Genomic DNA, 22,784 nt, shown 5'->3' on the forward strand with positions numbered 1-22,784 from the left:
AACAAGACTTATTGAAGGTGCCCTATAATGCAGAATCTCAGAGGTCCCAGCAACTGTAGACACAGGATCCCACGATGGTTTTAGTGGCTTCAGAGCCTGGACCACTGAATGGGGCCCAGGAAATACACAGCATTGCAACCCATCAAGGAAAGGCGACTACCTCTACAGCACAAACACCTCACTGATAACCATTCCAGTTCCGGAGTGCATAATCAAAGGTTGGCTTCATCTTCCATTAGCAACCATAGAATCTTTTTTGTAGATTGCTGGGATGCTGTGCAAGAGCAGAGTTGTCAGCCCTCCATGAAGGGTCAAAGAAACAGGCGACATGCTGTGCAGAGTACACATTTAATAGCAGAGGATGGAACAGTGCTGATCCTTTTATGCTACCATCTTAGGAATAAAAGCAAAGGAGAAGGAAGCGAGAAGTAAATCAAAAAAGGGAATGGATTTTTTTTAAAAAAAAGGCAAGATGCAAGGTTGTGCCAACACCTCGTTGTATACATAGGAACCAACAGATCTTACAAACTTTGGCAACAGCCATAATCCAAGAGGTCAAGTCCAATCAATAGTGGTAGTGTAGTGTCCCACTAACATTAGACTTCCACTTATCTGCCTCTGACTTGGTGTACTTATGTCTATAAAAAAAAAATTCATGTACTCAAGGCAAAGGATAAAAACATGGCTCATTGCAGGCCCCTGAGAATCAAACATCAAACAACTCAAAACAAATCTTTCCTGTTTGAAAACAATGGCCTCTCTCCTAATGACTCAACAGCTTCAGATTATGGAATCAAACAGGAACACAGCAGAATGCATTTTATGTGGAGGTGCTTTAGAAATAGGAAGTGCTGGTAATACTCAATATCCTAGAAGTCAGGTAGTATTTATAAAATTCACTTCCATTCTTGAAACTGTGGAACAAACCAGTGACCAGTAGTTTAACAGCTCCACGTAGATCTGGTTACAATGTAACAAAGGGGCTTTCACTTGCTTATGTGATGCACCTCAACTTTACAGGTCTTCGCAATTACCATTGCTATGCCAATTGTGTGTCCAGAGTAAGTTACTATGAAGCTCCCTTCATTATCATTTAAAGCAGCACTGTTTTAGTTTAGAACTCAATCTCCCCATAACCACCCACTTCAACAGAGATGATGTCCATTTTGATAGTTTCAACTATGAACGAAATTATTTAGTTCTAGAATTTATCAACTACAATTACATTTAAACTGCCAAATAAATGCTCGAATTTAGAGATAAAATTAGCTTTTGTTAAAAAAAATTCTTTTGTACAGTTATTTATTTTGTGTCTCTGAACAGAGGAGTTAAGTCAGTGCCCCAAGAACAGGGCAGACAGTATTGGGTTTTGATGTTAGAGATGTACCATTGCCGAGGATCTGAAAAATATTTGGATCAATACAAGGAACCAAATATTATTGCTACCTAAAGCCTCCATGGCCTGAGGGAAGTTGATGATTAAGTAACAGGGGCCTGCTATGTATTAATGATTGTAGCAAAAGCAAAAGGAGAGGACAATCCTGAAAAGACCAGTATCCTGTGGATGATAACTGGGCTATTATTTTAAACCCTCACTGATTAGAGCTTCCTAGAATCTCTGTGCCTATTATGTGTGTGAAATGACTTTTGAAAAATGTTCGAATCTTCAAGTATAAGCTTTATTCACCTATTTAACAAGTTTAGCCTAGATGGCCCAACTTTAACACTAAATAGCAATATGAGCAGCTGACAAATCTGATAAAGCTTCAGGTAAGCATGAAGGCCTCACTCACTACAGAACCCAGCCTCTTCATGGCTCAGGATCTCCACATTTCCAAAGGTCCTGACCTGTACCATCATCTTCATAGGTTAGAAATCCCAACTAAACTCTGGTCAGTCATGTGTCCACTCTAAACCTAGCAGATTTGCAGGTCCTTCCATTTGTACAGTTAATTAAATCACCATGCCAGAAGCTCTTTTTCCACCTATTCTCCCTGGTGGTCACCAATCCTTCGCACAAAAAACTTCTTTTGCACTTTCTTCTGGTCACTCAATACCATGTTCTCCAGCAAAGCAGCAGAAAATGTGTGTTTGGACAGCAGATTGAGAATTGAACAATAAAGAGGCTCAGAGTTTAAAAAAAATATTGGGCCAGGACAAAGAGTGACCCATGGACTAAGAAAGAAAATAAATTCTCCTTCTGTCACAGTCTGATTGGTAAAAGTTCACTTTACTGCAGTCACCACAATTCGGAGACAAACAGAGAATAAGTTAGATACTAATAAAAAAACATGAATGCCAACAAAAACAACACTTGGTCTTTTATACTTACTGATCACACATCTTCTAATTTGTTTCAATCCTATATTCTGTTCCACGTACAATTCTACATTCCACAGCCCACCTCAACATTTCCTCAACAAATCAGACGTGGACACATGACACAGACAAAGGTGAGTAAATGTTGAACAAGACTGACTAATGAAAGAAAGGGATCATAAGAGAATTGTTACAAAGATGAGTGGAAGTCTAATGAAAATATAAAATAAATTTACTCAACTTAAAAACTTATTAAAAAATAATCCAGCATACTTGTTTTTTTTGAGAGGGTAATTCGAAGGATTGGAACACAGTTTATAACACAAGCACTTCTTCAATTAAGCATGTGCCACTGATATCACATTGGAATGATATGACCTAAAATTGAAAGTTCTCTGCCTGCACAGAGTAGAAATGTTCAAGGCAAATCAAAGTAAATGAGGAAACAAAGTGCTGAACACAGTCGCACTGCCGGGGAGAGTCTCATTAATCCAAATAAACAGTTGAGAGGACCACGTTGACGTGAGGGTGCGAACGATTGATGTCTATTCAGTGCAGGCTACATGATTGGTTTGCATCATGTCAATGTACTGAATACAACCATTATATTTCTCCAGGACAAAGACAAAGTGCTGCAGCAGCGTACTGACGGATCCAGCTAGCAGGTTGCAATGGACAGCCTGGCAGAAGGGCAAGGATGAAGGCATCAGTCGGGAGGGCTATAGTTTGATTGTTCCAGGAGGTAAACTGCCATTACAAAGCCTGTAGTAACGCAGATCATTCACAAGTCTGTGTACACTCTGTGTAAATGAAGGCAAATCCTAGCACAAGGGAGAGAGAAAGAAATGTTAGTGAGTGGTTCCTCAAATAATTGCTGCAATAAAGCAAATTTTAATTTTTTATGAAGACATTGGACAGAACTGGATTTGCATTACACTTATAAGTGATAGCAGTACCTGCAGGATTATTCATAATATTGGGTTTGACAGACTGTGGGCAGATGTTATTTCTGTGTCATTCCTGAACAACGAAAACTTAACGTTATAACAACTTCAGCCGAATGTTTGGGGCAGTAACTTCCTACAAGTGTTACAATATCTGCTCAATAGCTACAGCAAAAGATATCACTTTGCTAATATCCTAATGGTAATAATGAACAGACAGAACAGAAATACTAATCTGGGCAAAGTGAGAAAAACCAACTGCAGTATGCTGTCTCAAACAAGAGGTTGCCCCCAATTTTCAAGTTCAACTTCAGTATACTTACAAAAAGCAGCTTCAAAATTTCAATATAAAATAAATTTAGAAACAATAATGAGCTATAGGGACAGCCCAAATAAAGATATGTACAGAAAGGTCAACTCACTAAGAGCACAAATTGAAACTTTTACCCTATACCGAGAGGTATTAAATATGAAGAATGGGAAGTAATTTTGAGCTTGTAGAAAACTTTTTAAAAAGGACAGGAAAACAGTGTACAATTGTGGACCCTCCACCACAGGAAGGGATGGGGACCAGGGATAAGTGCAACATGGAAGAACCAAGATGTTCTAGTAATCAGCATTTGGTGAGGGAGACAGTCACGAGTTGATGGGACATCTTATTACAGTTGAGAAGTTTAAAATAGTGCGTCAATAGGTTTTTGTGATTATGAAAAACAAGCTGGGAGATTATAGACGCCTTGACCTGTGTAGACATTTACAAGGTAAATATAATGATGTTATCGTGAAAGAGTTACGGAGGTGTAGTTCAAATGCGTCATTCTCTGCTACAGAATCTTGTTAAATCCATAAATAATTTAAAAATGGAATTAAATAAAAACCGGAGAGAATGACCACAGTTTTCTTTAGCTTAACACTGGTTAGTCAGAACATAATCTTAGCAACTCCTGAAACTCCAAACCATGAAGACAATGCCTTGCAAAACTGAAACTACAGATCACTAAAGCAACAGGACCCCTAACTGTAATCCTACATAGCTGTGTAATGAATGGCAAAAATTAAAAATAAAACTTTGCACTTACATAAAGCAACTTTTAAAAAAACAGCCTGTAATAACCCTGGAGACAAGTTCAAATATCCCTGGAATTTAAGTTCAGTTACATAAAATCTGAAAAGAAAAGCTAGCCACAGTAATAGTAACCACAAAACTATTCCTGTAGAAACACTTGGCTTTAGAGAACAAGATTTTCCTTTAGAATTGGTCTAATCAAATCTCTACAATAATAGTAAACCAAGACAAGTCACTGGCATCAACCTAGGACCAGTTCGCCATACAATTTTTCCACAAACATATTTGGAACCTTGTGCAAAACAGTTGTACTACTTAATAATCAAGCAGCTGATGGTCATACTAATTGAAATGTAGCTTATAGCCAACATTCCAGATGGTTTCATTACCATTGCTGGGTACAGTGAGTGAGGGGGCAGGGCAAGGACAAAGCGATTAAAGAAACTGAGGATGGCAGCCCAGGGAGAGCTCAATATTAACTAATAGGTTTTGAGAAGATTTGTAGCTCAAGTTGAGGTTTTGGATGTAGGTTTGTTCGCTGAGCTGGAAGGTTCATTTCCAGACATTTCATTACCCTACTAGGTAACATCTTCAGTGGGCCTCAGGCAAAGCTGAAAATTCCTGCTTTCTATGTTTGGGTTTCTTTGGGTTGATGTCATTTGCTGTGAAGTCACTTCCTGTTCCTTTTCCTTTTCTCAGGGAGTGGTAGATGGGATCGAACTCTGTTTGTTGATAGAGTTCCGGTTGGAATGCCATGGTTCTAGGAATTCTTGTGCGTGTCTTTGTTTGGCTTGTCCTAGGTTGGAAGTGTTGTCCCAGTCAAAGTGGTGTCCTTCCTCATCCGTATGTGAGAAGATTTGTAGGTTGAGGTTCTGGATGTAAGTTTGCTTGCTGAGCTGGAAGGTTCATTTTCAGATGTTTCATCACCATACTAGGCAACATTGTCAGTGAGCCTCCAGTGAAGCGCTGGTGTTATGTCCTGCTTTCTATTTGTGTTTAGGTTTCCTTGGGTTGGTGTTGTTATTTTCTGTTCTCTCAGAGGGTGGTGGATGGGCTTATGCATACAGTTCTGGTTGGAATGCCTTGCTTCTAGGAATTTTCGTGCGTGTGTCTGTTTCGCATGTCCTAGGATGGATGCGTTGTTCCAGTCCAAGTGGTATCCTTCCTCATCTGTAAGGACACTAGTGATAGTGGGTCAGGTCTTATTGTGGCTAGTTGATGTTCATGTATCCTGGTGGCTAGTTTTCTGCCTGTTTGTCCAATATAGGGTTTGTTACAGTCCTTGCAAGATATTTTGTAAATGACGTTTGTTTTGCTTGTTGTTTGTATAGGATTTTTTAAGTTCATTAGCTGCTGTTTTAATGTATTGGTGGATTTGTGAGCTACCATGATGCCAAGAGGTCTGAGTAGTCTGGCAGTCATTTCAGAGATGTCTTTGATGTATGGCAGAGTAGGTTAGGGTTTCTGGACATGTTTTGTCTGCTTGCTTGGATCTGTTGCTAAGAAATCGGCAGACTGTGTTGATTGGGTACTTGTTCTTTTTGAATATGTTGTATAGGTGATTTTCTTCTGCTCTTTGTAGTACCTCTGTGCTGCAGTGTGTGGGGGCTCATTGAAATGATGTTCTAATGCAGCTTAGTTTGTGGGTGTTGGGATGATTGCTTCTGTAGTTCAGTATTTGGTGCATCGGTGTTGTTTTCCTGTAGATGCTGGTTTGAAGTATCCCATTGGCTGTTCGCTCTACTGTGACATGTAGGAATGGTAGTTTGTTGTTGTTTTCATCCTCTTTAGTGAACTTTATGCCAGTGAGGGTATTATTGATGATCTTGAAGGTTTCCTCTAACTTGTTTTGTTTAGTGATGATAAAGGTGTCATCCACATAGTATATCCAAAGTTTGGGTTGGATGGTTGGCAGAGCTGTTTGTTTAAGTCTCCACATTACTGCCTATAAGGATCCTGATATCAGAAATCCCTTGGGTGTTCCATTGGTTTGTCTGTAGGTTGTGTTATTGAAAGTGAAGTGGGTGGACATAGGTTCATTAGCTCGATGTTGTTGCCCTTGCTGATGAGGTTGGTGGTGTTTGGTGTATATCTCTTTGGTTATCCTAATAGTGTAGTCATTGTTTCCTTGGCCAGATTGATGTTGATGGATTGAACAGGACTGTTACAATCAACTAGAGAACCAAATCACAGCCTTACTTAAAATTTCAGAAATCTGGAGAATTAAACAAGACAGAGTTCCAAAAACAAAACCATACAGATCCAACACAGCATGCTTCTACGGACTACCCAAAATTCTCAAAACAGGAGCCCCCCTCAGATCACAGTCTCACTACCTGGAACACTAATAAACAGATGAGCCAAGGAACTACACCAAACACTAAAGCACTTAGTGGAACACTCACATCACTCCATCCACTCCAAGCATGTATTCCTGAACACCAAACGACACAAAGATGAAGAAGAAATCATGGTCTCATTTGACGTAACAGCCCTTTTAACATCCATCAACATCAACGTGACCAAAGAAACACTGATTACACTATTAGAAGAACCAACACAACCAACCTCATCAGCAAGGGCAACACAGTTAAGCTAGTGGACCTATGCCTTACCACCCATTTCACTTTCAATAACAAAACCTACAGAGAAATCAATGGAACACCTATGGGATCTCCAATATCAGGGTTCTTAGCAGAGGCAGTAATGCAGAGACTTGAACAAACAGCTCTGCCAACCATCCAACCCAAACTTTGGGTCTGCTTTGTCACCACTAAATGAAACAAAATTAGAAGAAACCATCAAGACCATCAAATAATATCCTTACTGGCATAAAATTCACAAAAAAAAAGGAGGAAGAAAACATCAAACTGCCATCCCTAGATGTCACAGTAGAGCGAACAGCCAATGGGGACCTCCAAACCAGTGTCTACAGGAAAACACAGATGAACCAAATATTCAACTACTGAAACAATCATCCCAACACCCACAAACGAAGCTGCATTAGAACATTATTTCAACGAGCCACCCCACACTGCAGCATAGACAAACTACGCAGAGCAGAGGAAAATCACCTATATAGCGTACGTAAAAAGAACAAGTACCCCATCAACACAGTCTGCCAATTTTTCAGCAACAAACCCAAAAAGCAGACAAAACGCACCCAGAAACCCTAGCCACTCTGCCCTACACAAAGACATCTCTGAAATGACTGCCAGACTACTCAGACCTCTTGGCATCCTGGTAGCTCACAAACACATTAAAATAGCAGTTAATGAACTTAAAAGATTCTATACAAACAACAAGCAAAAGAAACTTCATTTACAAAATATCTTGCAAGAACTGTGACAAACACTATATTGGACAAACAGGCAGAAAATTAGCCACCGGGATACATAAACATCAACTAGCCACAAAAAGACATGATCCATTATCACTAGTATCCTAGACACCACTGACTGGGACAACACATCCATCCTAGGACAAGCCAAACAGAGGCACGCACAAGAATTCCTAGTAGCATGGCATTCCAACTGGAACTGTATCAATAACACATTGATTTGGACCCCATTTACCACCCCCTGAGAAAAAGAACAGGAAAAGACATGTCTGACCCAAGGAAACCTAAACACAAACAGAAAGTGGGACATAATACCTGCGCTTAACCAGAAGCTCACAGATGTTACCTAGTGTAGTGACAAAACATCTGAAAACAAACCTTCCAGTTCAGCGAGTAAACTTACATCTGTGTTTGATTGCTTTCATAGGATGGTGGATTTTAGCATTCTCATCCAAAGACAGCACACCAAGCAGGTATTCAGATTTGAGTAGATTTCCAGGATCATTGTGATTTTGTTGTACATATCAGGCCATTGCTGGATGTGAAGAACTTAAAATAAATTTTCAAATATTTACTGCAATTTTCTTCATTTTTGATACAGCATGTTTGTATGCAAAACCAGCTTGCACAGCTGCCTCTTTGGCTACATTGAAGCTCCACTTAATATTTAGGTGCATCACCCTGCAATTTCACTTATCTGTAACATTGTGATGCCAGTCTTCAGCCAATTCAATTCAATTCACTTCATGTGATAGCAAACAATATCTGAATGCATTGTATGCAGCAAGGGCAGTGTGCTCTAAAACAATATCCCAGGTTTAGTGCAGGTCCAGACTAGCTGCTACCCTGGCTAAACTTTTCAGTACAACTTCAACACTAGCATTTACCTGACAAAGTGAAAAATTTCCTGTAAAGGGCAATCCACAAAAATCTAGATCAATCCAATTGGTCAATTACTAGCCTATTAATCTACTTTTGATTATCAGCAAAACGATGGGAATAGTTGGTGTTAAGCATGCTTGCTGATATATAGTTGGTGTTAAGCATGCTTGCTGATATATAGTTTGGGTTCAGAATTACCTCACTGCAGCCTGGGTCCAAATATGGGCAAAAATAGCTCAATTCCAGAGGAGAGTGGAGAGTCACTGATCTTGACATTAATTCAGCATTTCAGAGACTGCTATATATCAAGGAGCTCCATCAAGTCTATGGCAACCATCCAAAAACTCTTCATTGGATTAGGTGATACTTGGAGCAAAGGAAGATTGTGGTCCTTGGAAACCAAATATCTTGACTTCAGGATGTAGCTGCTGGAGTTCTTCAGGATGTAGCCGAGGATTAACCATCTTCAGTTACTTTATCCTTCCTTGTTTGCTATCAGTACAACATTCAGTTCCATTTGTAACTCAGATACTGAAATTGTTGTGCTCACTTACAGCAAGACCTTGCTGAACAGTAAAGATTGGCTGATAAGTGGCAAGTAATACTAGATTCATAAATTTCGCCATCTTCAATAAGGAGACTTGAATCATCTTCTTTCGACCTTCAACAGCATTATCATCAAATCCTCAGGAACCAGACACTGCAGCTTACCACTGACCAGAAATTCAACAGGACTTTATGTATAAATACTGTACTGTCAGGGCAGGTGAATGGCTGGGAATTCTGCAGAGGGTATCCAGAATGTATCAATACGCTGCCGCAATCAAAGCAGCTGCACTGCACAAAGACACCATACAAAGAAATTAGCAAGAACAATGCATTTGACACTCTAGGCAGAGCAATCCACTGATTTGCAACATCTCAGCTTTTCCAGTAGCAGCTTCCAATCCTGATACCTCTACTACCAAAAATGAGAAGGGCAGCAGATGCACAGGAAAATCACCACCTGCAAGTTTCCATCCAGCCCAAACACATCTTAACTTGGAAATGTAGTGTCATTACTCCACTGTTGTTGGGTCTAAATTTTGAACAGCACTGCTGTAGTTCATGATCAATTAAAAGATGAGCAATAAATTCTAATCTTGCTGATAACGCCCATATTCTTTGAAAGATGAAATACAATAGAGAAAACAGAACACCATTCAAGTGAACAGACAGCAGTTTTGCTTTTGGGAAGCAAGGAGATTGGAGATGAACTTCCTCAACTAAAACCAGAGGTTCTTAGCCCAAACTGGCCACTTCCTCAAACTCCATTCACTAGTAATCCTGATCATAAAACAGAACTAAGCTACGCAGCTGCCAAAGACCCCCGGAATTACACACATCTGGCCTTTGTGAATCAATTACATGCACCCCAAATGACTTTATTACATTGAAGCAGCTCCCACCACCCAAAATAATGAATATAAATGACTGAGCCCAGCCCATTAAGTCTACTGAACTATCCATACAGACTTTATTCTGTAAAAAGGTGGCCCATCAAATTTACCAGGACTAACTGAAGAATGGCAAAGAATTTGCCACACAACAGATTAGGCCTAAATGGCCTATGCAGATGTTTATGCTTCAGTCCCACTCCACTTCAGCCCATTCTTCTATTCCCCTCTTCCTCTCTCTCTCCTGTAATTATCCAGTTTCTTCAAGAGCTGGGTGGCATAGTGGTTCAGTGGTTAGCACTGTTGCCTCAGTGCCAGGGACCCGGGTTCAATTCCCGCCGTGGGCAACTGTCAACGTGCACATCCTCCCCGTGTCTGTGTGGGCTTCCTCCCGGTGCTCCGGTTTCCTCCCACAGTCCAAAGATGTGCAGGTTAGGTGAATTGGCCATGCTTAAATTGCCCAGTGTTAGGTGCATTAGTCAGGGGTAAATATATGGGAATGGGTCTGGGTGGGCTGCTCTTTGGAGGGTCAGTGTGGACTTGTTGGGCTGAAGAGCACGGTTTCCACAGTGTAGGGAATCTAATCTGATCTGAATTTAGGAAAAGGCAAAGACTGGTTTTCAGAAAAGTTTCTTCTTTGAGATAGAAGGGGCAATATCTTAAAAGAAGAAAACATGTGGAGTGGCTCGAATGAATAGATTCGATTATAACGAAAGGCTGCCTGAAAAAATTCAAGCAAGAGGACTACACACTGCTCACGTTTCAGGTTGCAATTAATAGCCTGCAAATCAGGTCGCCAAAGCAACACAGTAATGGTATGACCACATACAAACAATGAAGGACCGGTTTTATTGGCCAGAGAGTGAGCTGGACATTGATAATCCCTGGAGTTGACTCTGTTCATTCAACTGATTTGTACACAAATTGGCAATAGACTTGCTCAGTCTTTCAGACATTAGAACTTGCCCAAAAATAATGAGTTTATAATTTGGTCATGATCATGTCCATCTGTGATCAGCTCATCTACCCAGCCATTTAGAGTCTGCAACAATTGTCTCCATACCTCCAACAGGATTTCACTGCAAGTTTATTAAAACTCAGCCCACTCAGTTCAATTTGTGGCTCCCTTAACCATAAGCACTTCCTCAATACAAATAGCCTGGATAGATGCTACTTCAAATGAAACTATGTTCATTCCTAAAACCTTAGGATGCAACTGCATGAAGAAACTAAACAAGTTGGAAAATGCACTCAAACGTTTTCCCTCATGTCTCCACAGAACACTTACCATACAGATAAATCACAGCAATTAAACATAGTACTCTATATTACAGCATTCACTATGTAACTGGGGAATTTAGAAAGGGATCCTTTGGCTATAGTACCCAGATACTGAATTACATTCATTTTTTCAATACCCAGTTGTCTTCCAGTCACTAACCCTGTCCATTTTGAAATTCCTGCCAAGCACCGTTCTTTGATTGGAGTCAACACCATCACAACTGCCCAGGAACTGGGGTAAAAAAACAGTGTAAAAGCTGTTGAAGTCCACTGAGGCCATATTATACACAGCGATGCCAATTTCCTCCTGTAGTAGGTCATGAGATTTGTGGACCAGCACCTGCAGCAGCACATTGATGAACTGAAACAACATGGTCGTTCGGAAGATTTTCTGGGGAGAAAACAGTAAGATTTCTTCAGTATTTAAGAACTTCAGTGAAGCATGAAAATTCAGAAAGAGTGTGCGCTCAGCTCTTGGTACAAGATCTTGCATCCCTCCCCACAGCAAAAGACACTACTTGCATGACCTCAGGATATCTCAATGCTTGAGAGCCAATTAAGTACTTTAGAAGTGTAGTCATTAGAGATTGTAGGATAGGCAGCAATTGATTTGCACACAGCAAAGTCATTACAGAACACTGCCATACTGGTCACGTTTTATTTTAAAAAAGGCTTTGTTTGAGGATTAAGCATTAGCCAGGATAAGAGGAATGCTTCACCAGTGCCTGAGCAGACTCCCTTGTCTCTCCTTCAAAATGAACTGATAGGATATTTTACACCACCTGAGGAGACAGAAATTACTTAAACTGCCTCCAATTTCTTTTTAAAAAGATAGAGACCCAGAACTGTACATAAACTTCCAGTATATAGTCTCACCATCCTGTACAGTTGGAAGAAAATTTCCCAGTTTTTAAACTCCAACCTCTTAGAAATTTCTGCCCTTGTGTAACCATGTCAGATCAGTAACTAGCCTTCTATAAATATAAACAAATCTCTGAAAACAGAAGGGGTCATTAAAAAAAGTCAATGATTATTTATGTCAAAAATTTATCAGACACCACCATACTGTATTACCAATGCAGTGTATACATTGGAGGAATGAAAAACTAACCTTCGAATGGAGCTGGGCAAAGTGACAATAGTCCTCCTGGCTGAGTAGCTGCCCAGAGAAATGGTCAAAAGGGTTGGATAGGTGATAGCTATTAATTTTGTCAACGCGAGGTATATTAACAGGGACCGGCAGAGGGAAGCAGCGAGAGCAAGGGGACAAGCCATTATCTTGAGGGAAGACTGAGTTCCCCTGCATCAGGTTGAGTGAAGAACAAAGACAGCTGTCACAAAGATGACGAGGAAAGACAGCAAGACATGGGATGTTGGAGTGCACTGCTTCTATTTTATTCTACAGAACAGTTTTGGGATCAGTGAAACATTTGTATCCATCACAGGTTGTATACTTCCCTTCTTTGCCTACTTCACTAATGCATACCTAAGCTGCTGCTTAGTTCACTCAACCAATCAGAAAGTTGCTACAAATTGTCAACTGCTTATATTAAGTAACTGTTTAGATTACTTAGTGTGGAAACAGGCCCTTCTGCCCAACAAATTCACACCGACCCTCCAAAGAAACCCACCCAGACCCATTCCCCTACATTTACCCCTTCACCTAACACTACAGGCAATTTAGCATGGCCAATTCACCTAACCTGCCGAACTTCGGACTGTGGGAGTAAAGCCACGCAGACACGGGGAGAGTGTGCAAACTCCACACAGAGTTGCATGAGGCAGGAACTGAACCCTGGTCTCTGGCGCTGAGAGGCAGCAGTGCTAACCACTGTGTCCTGCTGCAGTCTCCTGAACGAGCAGCAGACTTTAAAAAACTCCGAGCCCCAGAGGAGAGGCATTTAATCAATCAATTAACCAAATAGATTATTTGAACGAAATAGTGCCTGACCATCTCATTCAGATAATCGAGGTTCCCCTGTAAACATTTACAAGGATGTCAGACACTGGAAGGGTTGAGATGTAAGGAGAGGTTGGATAGGCTGGGACATTTTTCCCTGTGGTTAAGGAGGAACCTAATAGAGGTTTATAAAATCAAGAGGGGCATAGAGAAGGTGATTAGCCAAGGTATTTGATCAGCCTCATCATTTGAGGTGATCACTGGTTATTTAGCAGGTCTCATTTGCTATACAGTCTCTTAAATGGAGAGCTGTCAGCAGTAACTTTATTCACACAAGTGGACAGTTGGTAGTTCTGAGTAAAGACTCTGCCTGGTCCAATTAATAGTTAAAGACCAGCAAGTTCTCAGCTTCAATTCCTGCTCCATGCTGGGTTATCAGACTTCAGGTAGAACAGTACATTGAAAATGTTCAACTGGCCTAAGATTTGAATATGTTAAAGAATTTAAAAAATGACTCCTGAATGACGATGAAGAATGGTATTTATATTTTCTAATAACCTGTTCAGAGAGGTGTTTGCACACCTCTGGTGCAGGTGGAGCCTGATCCAGTCTCCTGGCTGAGGTTGGGACTCTACCAGTGCACCACAACTGGCCTGCAGGATTGACCGACCACGGAGAATGGTTTATGTTAGATTTAAGTGGATGACACCATGAAATTAACTCGAGTCTGTAACTTCTGGAAAAGGGGAAAGAATTCTTAATGAAGATCAAATAGAAAAGAATATTGCATTATGCTGTGCCACGCAGAATGGGGCCTGGTGGGATTTGCAATGGAACTTATTGCTGGGCAGAAAATTCTCCATAATGAAAACAAATGATATGGATATAGTAATGCAAGAGTACCAGTGGGAAATATTGGACAAAATCATGAGAAAGCATTAGAGGAGTTGGAATCCTTGAAAGTAAATGAGTTACCAGGGACAGATGGATTGTTGCCTTGGATGTTGAAGGTGGTCAGGGAGAAATTAGTAGATGCTCCGAGGAATATTTTGCAATCTTCACTGGACACAGGTGAGGTGCTCGAGGACTGGAGGAATGCAAATGTGGTTCTGATGTTTAAAAAAGGGGTACGAGAGAAGTGGCAAACAATTATAGGCCTGTTTTCTTACTTCAATAGTGGGCAAGTCATTAAAATCAATTGAGAGAGATTGAATAACTATCACTTAAAAAGGCTACAAGTCAGTGTGGCTTTGTTAAGGCAAGCTCATGCCTTAAAAGTGTGATTGAGACACATCCTCAAAGAATTCAGACAATTAAGGGTTGTACACTTTATGCTTTCTACATAGACTTTAGCAAGGCATTTGACAAGTTCCCACATGGCAGACTGGTCAAAAAAAGGTAAAAGACCATGGGATACAGGGTAAAGTGTCAGATTGGATACAAAATTGGCTTAGTAATAGAAATAAAGGATAATTTTCATCAGCTGCCCTTGCAAATGGAAATCTGTTTAAAATAGTGCTTCACAAGGTTCAGTGTGGGACCCCTGCTATTTTTAACAATTGGAACTTGAAAGTGGGGGCCACAATTGGAAGTATGCAGACAACAAAAATTGGTTGTGTAGTGGATACTGCAGAAGATAGTTGTAGGTTCCAAAATGATATTGGTGGGTTGGTGAAGTGGACAGGGCAGATGGAATTCAACTGTGAGGTAATACGTTTAGGGAGGTCAAACAGTAAAGGGGAATAAAGGGAAATATACTGACAGCAAGATGAAGTGACATCTTGGTGTACATGTGCACAGGTGCCCAAAGATAGCAGTACAGGCCGATGAGGTTGTAAAGGTGGCATATGGAATGCTCTCCCTCCTTGGCTGAAGTACAGAATAAAGAAGTAGGGATATAATGATGAAACGGCTTAAGACAATAGACAATAGGTGCAGGAGTAGGCCATTCTGCCCTTCGAGCCTGCACAACCATTCAATATGATCATGGCTGATCATCCTTTAAGACACTAGTGAGGCCACAATTGAAATAGTGCACGCAGTTCTGGTCAACACATTACAGAAAAAGAGACATAATTGCTTTGGAGACTGTGCATAGAAGACTTACTAGAATGTTGCCAAGGCTGAAGAATTGTAGCTATGAGGAGAGATTGGGGCTGTGTCCCTTGGAACAAAGAAGGTTGAGGGGTGGCATAATTGAGGAATACAAAATTGAGAGGGGTAGAGATACAGTAGACTGGAGAAACCTGCTTCCCATGGCAGAGAGTTCAAAAACCAAGGGTCAAAGATTCAAGGGAAGTGACAGAGCGATTAGAGAGGATGTAAAGAAAAGCTTTTTTTAAAAATGCAGAGTGTGGAGGGTGTCCATAATTCGCTGCCTGGGTTGGCATTGGAGGCAGAACTCTTAAAAGACTATCCCTAAGATGTATGGGGATATGGGCTAGGTGCAGGAAGATGGGATTAGAAAAGGCATCTGGGTGTCTTTGGGTTGGCATGAACAATATGATCAATGGCCCTCTTCAGTGCTTTATCATTTCTATGGTTTTAACTGCTTTCCCAGCAAAGTTCAATGTGACTGATTTTAGGACACGGTAATTTTTTTTTACACTTCATCCCAATTAGAAACATAGAAACGTACAGCATGGAAACAGATGCTTCAGTCCAACTAGTCTACGCTGATCAGATATCCTAAATTAATCTAGTCCCATTTACCATATTCCTCTCACCCCTTGCTATTCATGTACACATCCAGATGCCTTTTAAAGTGTTGGAGAATACCAGCCTCCTCCACATCCACACACATACCACCCTCTGAGTGAAAGAAGTGATCCCTTTTCTTTTCCTTCTCAGTTAGTTTTGGACTCGGTTAACCTGGGGGAAAAAAACCTTGGCTATTCACCCTATGAGCCTTATGCTTTTATAAACCTTCATAAGGTCACCCCTCAGCCTTCAATGATTCAGGGAAAATAGCTCAAGCCTATTTAGTCTTTTCCTGTAGGTCAAACCCTCCAACCCTGGCAACACGGGGCAGCAAGGTAGCACAGTGGTTAGCACTGCTGCCTCAGTGCCAGGGTCCCAGGTTCGATTCTAGTCTTGGGCGACTGTCTGTGTGGAGTTTGCACATTCTCCCAGTGTCTGCATGGGTTTCCTCCGGGTTCTCCGGTTTCCTCCCACAGTCCAAAGATGTGCAAGTCAAATGAATTGGCCATGCTAAATTGCCCATAGTGTTAGGTGCATTCGTCAGAGGGAAATGGGTCTGGGTGGGTTACTCGAGGGTCGGTGTGGCCTGGTTAAGCCGAAGAGCCCGTTTCCACACTGCAGGGAATCTAGTCAAACATTTTCACAATATCCTTCCTACAGCAGGAAGACCAGAACAGAACGCAATATTCCACAACATGACCTCCCAAGTCCTTTACTCGATGCACCGATCAATACAGAGAAGCATATCAAACACTTTATTCACTATCTTGTCTACCCACGACTCTACTTTTAAGGAACGATGAACCTGTACTCTAACATCAGCAACCCTCCCCAGGACATTACCATTAAAATGACAACAAAAAGTTCTTCAAGTACAATTCTGTGCTTTTTCAAGGAACCTGCTAAAACACTCAAGCTCCTTTTACAATCATCCAAGTTTTAATAGTCATGTGGTTCACCATAACATACCCCTGGTAAAGATTTCTCTTCCACAGGCTGAAACACCCAGTATCCTCTGGATATTCCTTATCCAAGTAAAATGTCTAAATGTAAAAGTTAGAAATCACCTGATGAGGGAGTAGCATTCTGAAAGCTAGTGCATCCAATTAAACATGTTGGACTATAACCTGGTGTTGTGATTTTTAACTTTGTCCACCCCAGTCCAACACTGGCATTTCCAAATCATATCTAAATGTAGATTTTGCCCTGGTTTGGAATGTCTTCAACAGACAAATAACTGAACTTTTCTGCTCGCAACTTTGTACTCAATGATCAACTTTTTAAATGGATTTCAGTGGGTATAGCAATAGGCATAAAGAGGCTTATTTCTAACACATGCTGAACCCAGCTTGAGATATATCACTGAGTGGAGAGAGCCATCGTAAACAGACTGCAGATATATGTGAACCACACTCACCTTGTGATACAACTTATGCTTGGTGTTGAGTGTCTCCAAATAAAACAAGTTCTGTTTAAAAATCTGAATATCTGGCTGCAAAAAGGACTGACCAAAAGCCTGGCAAAAGAACAGGAAGATTCAGTGCTTGAATTAGCATTTACCATCAATACCATTCCATAAAACTATTATAATCTTTACATATAGCACCTCACATCAGCCATTTTACATACAGCAACATCACAGTGGAGATATACTGGTTACAGAAGGCCCCAAGGCAGAGTTAAGAGCTGCTTTGGCAGTCACACTGTGATCATGGAAGAAATGGCCATTTATATATTGCACCCATCTCATCCTGAGAACACCCAAGAGATTTTACAGAAATAGCTCTTTACAATTGAGACTGCACTTCAGGAATGCAGGAAACAGCCATCAAGTTGCACACAAATAGATTCCTCAAACTGTAATAAGCAGTTAATTTTAATGCCAGGGTGATAAATGTTGGCCAACAGATGGCGTGAAATTGGCTTGCCTCCTTGAAAAATGATACATTTTGTGGTCACTTGATTGGTTAGTTTCATATCTTGTCTGAAAGATATTCATCTGACTGTGCTGCTCATTCTTGCTCCTGTAGTGAAACAATGTTTTCTAGTCCTGAATGTACATGGGATATGACAGTCTATGTAGGAACATCACAACAAAGGGAGCAAACAAAAGAACCAGTGTCACCTGCATAGCAGAAGCAAATTGGGCCTCATTCTCCATTGGCTCCTCAGCTGTCCCACGCTGAACGCTGGCCAATACAGATGATTTGAAGAAAAATCGCCAATTATTGTGCAGGATCTGGTAAAGTAGCTCAAACAACTCCATCTTCACATCTGGCGAGGATCGCTGGGGGGTGATAAAGGAGTATTAGAAGCAAACTAGCAAAGGAATAGAACAGCATCTTATCTAAAATGATTTGCAATCTGACTCGAAGGACTCAAAAATCCAGCTAAATTCTCTAGAATCAAGCAAAATATTGCCAATCTTAATGTAAACCTTCTACCAAAGTGCAAGGGGTTAGACGATAAATACAAAATGGCACAAGAATAAAATGGAGTAAAGAACATGGTTCCTGAACCTGCCCTTCAATAAAAGTTAAACTCACATTAACACCACTGCCTCACATTGGCTCCATATCTCAATTTTACTGCCCAAGATGCATTGGACAGGTTTGCATATATTCAGCAACAGCACTTACAGTTGATAATACTAAAAGCAAGTTACACTGATACTGAATGGCTGAGAAGATAAGAGCACCTGCATTAAAGATAACCAACAAAAAATCCAAACAGTTGTGCTAAACCAACACTAGAGATGCAAATGTGTCTCAGCTTTACCTCTGCAATGATTGGGTAGACTTGCTCCATACACAAGGAGATGATGCTGGGGAGGAATGGTTTGAATGCATGCCCAGGCTCCTGGACGACCACTTGCAGGATCTTCAGAAATTTCTCCACTACATGGCAACCACCACTGCCCTCCTCCAGGATACTCTCTGCCAACTGCTCTCTGCATAAAAAGTGGATAAGTACAGAATGATGCTCGGCACTGGGTCAGGTTTTCTGGTGATGCCAGGAGCAGGATTCTTCACCTCCAAACTCCCATCCCCATGAAGGTGATCAGCCACTTTCCTAGTGATGCCAGGATAACAACGTCCCCAGATTCCAAGCAAATATCTAGCAAACAGCAAAGCTCGACTACCCCCACATGCCTTATTCCAGCCTGGAGAAACTGAAACAGTTCTCCTAATGACACAGGACTCGGGTCCCCTCCCCCACAAAGCACAGAGTTACCTGGTAAACATGTTTAGGAAGGTTTGGATAATCTGTTCTGCAAAGGGAACACCCATCTGCACCCTGAGGCCTTGAAACAATGTGAGGAAGAAGCTGAGCATCTCATCTGTAACACCTGAAAGAAGGAAATTTATATTAAAATGCTAAGAGACGACCATTCCCAAGTACTCACTTAATCCATTTACTGCAAAATCAGGGAAAAACTCAATGAGGATTCATCAAGCAACAGGAGTGTGGTGATGCAAGGAGGAACGAGCACAAATTCTATACAAATATTGAAAACAAGATGCTATCAGCTTATTTTGCTCTAGATTTGTGTAAATGGCAAGTGGACCTAAAACAGGAGCGATGATCTTGTTGCCCATTGTAAGTTCAAGGGCCAATTGATGTAAAGGCAAACTTTACTGGATACAAACTTTGCCAACTTGATATTTTTTAATAGGGGATGTGATTAAAACAATTTACGTAGAGATCTCAAATGTATAAAGTGAATCTTAATGACTTTTACAAAACATGAATAGGCAGCTCAGAAGCAGTGTGCTTTCACACCAATTCAAATCTACCCTTCTTCCCAAAGAAATCACTTCTGAACAGTTCAGCATGGACAGGGCGAGGGCATAGGGCTGACTGAATAAACCAGGCTAAGTCAGTTAAGAATGAGCCTCATCAGAAATGGGTAATAAATACAATGAATTGACATCTGCCCAAGGAGAATCTTTGTCAGTAAATTGATGTTCTTAGAGAAAAATACACAGTGGTACTTCCAATGGGAAGATCATAGGAATAGGTTAAAACATATTGTTAACATTCATGGCTGTTCTGTATCGCAACTCTATCGATTTTGCAATCCAATAGGCAATGAATTCCACAGATCCAACACATTCTGAAGAAATTCCTCACCTCAGTTCTAAAGGATCAGTCTTTCACTCATAGGCTGTCACCACTGCTTGTAGGCCCAATAGTAGAAACATCTCCACATCCATTCATCCAAGCCTCTCCGCAAGTTTCTGCAAATTTCAAATCAGATCCACCCCCATACTTTGCAACTTTATTGGAGTAAAGAACCAAGGACCTCAAGTGCTCCTTCTAAGGCAAGCCCTTCTTTTGAACCTCTTCTGGAACCTTCCAACACCAGAATATCCTTTTTAAGCAACAGGGCCCAAAATTTCAGTATTCCAAATGCAGTCACACCACAGACTTACACATCCTCAGCATTACATCAATGCTATTGTACTCTAGCGCTCAAAATGCTTGCCAACTTAGCATTTGCCTGCTAACTGAACCTGCATATTAACCTTGAGAACCATGAACCAGAATTCCTAAATCCCTTTGTGCTTCAAATTTCCAAAGTTTTTTCCTATTTAGAAAATCATCTACGCCTCTATCCTTCCTAGCAAAGTACATAACCTCTCACTTTCCAACATTGGGTAATGAATGGAATACACTCTCCTAGACCATCCAGATTCTTCTGCAGCCTCCCTACCTTCTCAACACTATCTGTCCCTCCACCTATCTTTGTGTCATTGTAAACTTAGCAACAATGCACACAGTTCATTCATCAAGATCAACTTGAAAGGATTCAGAAAAGATTTACAAGAATGTTGCCAGGGTTGGAGGATCTGAGCTACAGGGAGAGGTTGAACAGGCTGGGGCTGTTTTCCCTGGAGCGTCAGAGGCTGAGGGGTGACCTTATGGAGGTTTACAAAATATGAGGGGCATGGATAGGATAAATAGACAAAGTCTTTTCCCTGGGATCAGGGAGTCCAGAACTAGAGGGCATAGGTTTAGGGTGAGAGGGGAAAGATATAAAAGAGACCTAAGGGGCAACTTTTTCATGCAGAGGGTGGAACGTGTATGGAATGAGCTGCCAGAGGATGTTAAGAGGTATTTGGATGGGTAGATGAATAGGAAGGGTTTGGAGGGATATGGGCTGGGAGCTGGCAGGTGGGACTAGATTGGGTTGGGATACCTGGTCGGCATGGACCGAAGAGTTTGTTTCCATGCTGTACATCTGACTCCCAGATCATGTATAACGTGAATAATTGTAGTCCCAACACTGAACTCTGTGGGAATTCCACTAGTCACTGGTTGTCATCCTGAAAAAGACCCTTTTAACCCCATAGAACATAACAGCGCAGTACAGGCCCTTCAGACCTCGATGTTGCACCATCCTGTGAAACCAATCTGAAGCCCATCTAAACTGCACTATTCCATTCTCATCCGTATGCCTATCCAATGACCATTTAAACACCCTTAAAGTTGGTGGGTCTACTACTGTTGCAGGCAGTGTTCCACATTCCTACTACTGAGAAAAGAAACCCGACATCTGTTCTATATCTATCACCCATTAATTTAAAGCTATGTCTCCTTGTGCAAGTCATCACCATCTGAGGAAAAAGGCTCTCACTGCCCACCCTATGTAACCCTCTGATTATCTTGTGTCTCAATTAAGTTACCTCTCAACCTTCTTCTCTCTAATGAAAACAATCTTAAGTCCCACAGCCTTTCCTCGTAAGACCTTCCCTCCATTCCAGGCAACATCTTAGTAAAGCTCCTCTGAACCCTTTCCAAAGCTTCCACATCCTTCCTATAATGCAGTGACCAGAACTGTATGCAATACTCCATGTGTGGCCAGAGTGTTTTGTACAGCTACAGCGTGACTTCATGGTTCTAAAACTCAGTCCCTCTACCAGTAAAAGCTAACACACCGTATGCCTTCTTAACAACCCTATCAACCTGGGTGGCAACTTTCAAGAATCTACGTACCTGAACGTCAGGATCCCTCTGCTCATCTATACTACCAAGAATCTTAGCATTAGTGTAGACTCAGCATTCTGCCAGCCAATACTCTGTCAGTATCTTGCTCCTAACACCCATGGGCTTTTATCTTATTTAGCATTAAACTGTGCTGCACTTCAAAGATGTTCTTGAAATCCAAGTAGATCATACCCACTGGCTCTCCTTTGTCAGACATGCTCATTACCTCCTATTACAATTCTACTTGAGCACAGGCTCATAGTTCCTTGAAAGTGGAATTGCAGGTAGATAAGATAGTGAAGGTGGCATTTGGTATACTTGCTTTTATTGGTCAATGTATTCAGTATAGGAGTTGGGAGATCATGTTGCACTAGACAGGACATTGGTTAGCCACTTTTGTAATACTTTGCACAATTCTGGTCTCCCTATCGGAAGGATATTGTGAAACATTAAAGGGTTCAGAAAAGGTTTACAAGGGTGTTGCTAGGGTTGGAGGGTTTGAGCGATAGGAAGAGGCTGAATAGGCTGGGGCTGTATTGCCTGGAATAGAAGCTGAAGGGTGACCTTTTAGAGGGTTATAAAGTCATGAGGGGCACAGATAGGGCAAATAGACAAGGTCTTTTCCCTGAGGTGGGGGAGTCCTGAACTAGAGGGCATAGGTTTAAACAGAGGAGAAAAAATTTAAGAAGGGACCTAATGGGCAACCCTTTCCATGCTGAAGGTGGTGAGTGTATGGAATGAGCTGGCAGAAAAAGGGGAGGCCGGTACAACTACAACATTTAAAAGGCATCTAAAGGCGGAGGTGGGATTGATCCTTGCAGACTTGAACAAGAGACTTGCAATCATTTAGAGTATCGCACAACCTCAGAATACCTTAACTCAGAGGGTCTCTTTACAGCTGGAGATCTGAACCTCAAGGACCATG

The 22,784-nt window shown here is 41.2% G+C and overlaps 1 protein-coding gene across 2 annotated transcripts in view; it reads right to left on the minus strand.

The window, feature by feature from the left end:
• Positions 1-629: 629 nt before the first annotated feature.
• Positions 630-22,784, minus strand: part of xpo6 (exportin 6) — a 122,141-nt gene continuing 99,986 nt past the window's right edge. Inside the window, exons 19-24 of one of the 2 annotated variants that reach the window (XM_060840673.1) lie at positions 19,103-19,158; positions 18,647-18,818; positions 17,994-18,155; positions 17,286-17,384; positions 11,429-11,659; positions 630-3,140 (exon numbers count right to left, since the gene is read on the minus strand). In XM_060840673.1, the coding sequence (XP_060696656.1) occupies positions 3,039-3,140; positions 11,429-11,659; positions 17,286-17,384; positions 17,994-18,155; positions 18,647-18,818; positions 19,103-19,158 (822 nt within the window). In that variant the 3' untranslated portion in view covers positions 630-3,038. Of the gene's footprint in view, positions 3,141-11,428; positions 11,660-17,285; positions 17,385-17,993; positions 18,156-18,646; positions 18,819-19,102; positions 19,218-22,784 lie in introns of both variants that reach the window. The other variant, XM_060840671.1, reaches the window with a different exon arrangement.

The sequence above is a fragment of the Hemiscyllium ocellatum genome, chromosome 20, assembly GCF_020745735.1.
Source record: "Hemiscyllium ocellatum isolate sHemOce1 chromosome 20, sHemOce1.pat.X.cur, whole genome shotgun sequence".
NCBI classification, from domain to species: Eukaryota; Metazoa; Chordata; class Chondrichthyes; order Orectolobiformes; family Hemiscylliidae; genus Hemiscyllium; species Hemiscyllium ocellatum.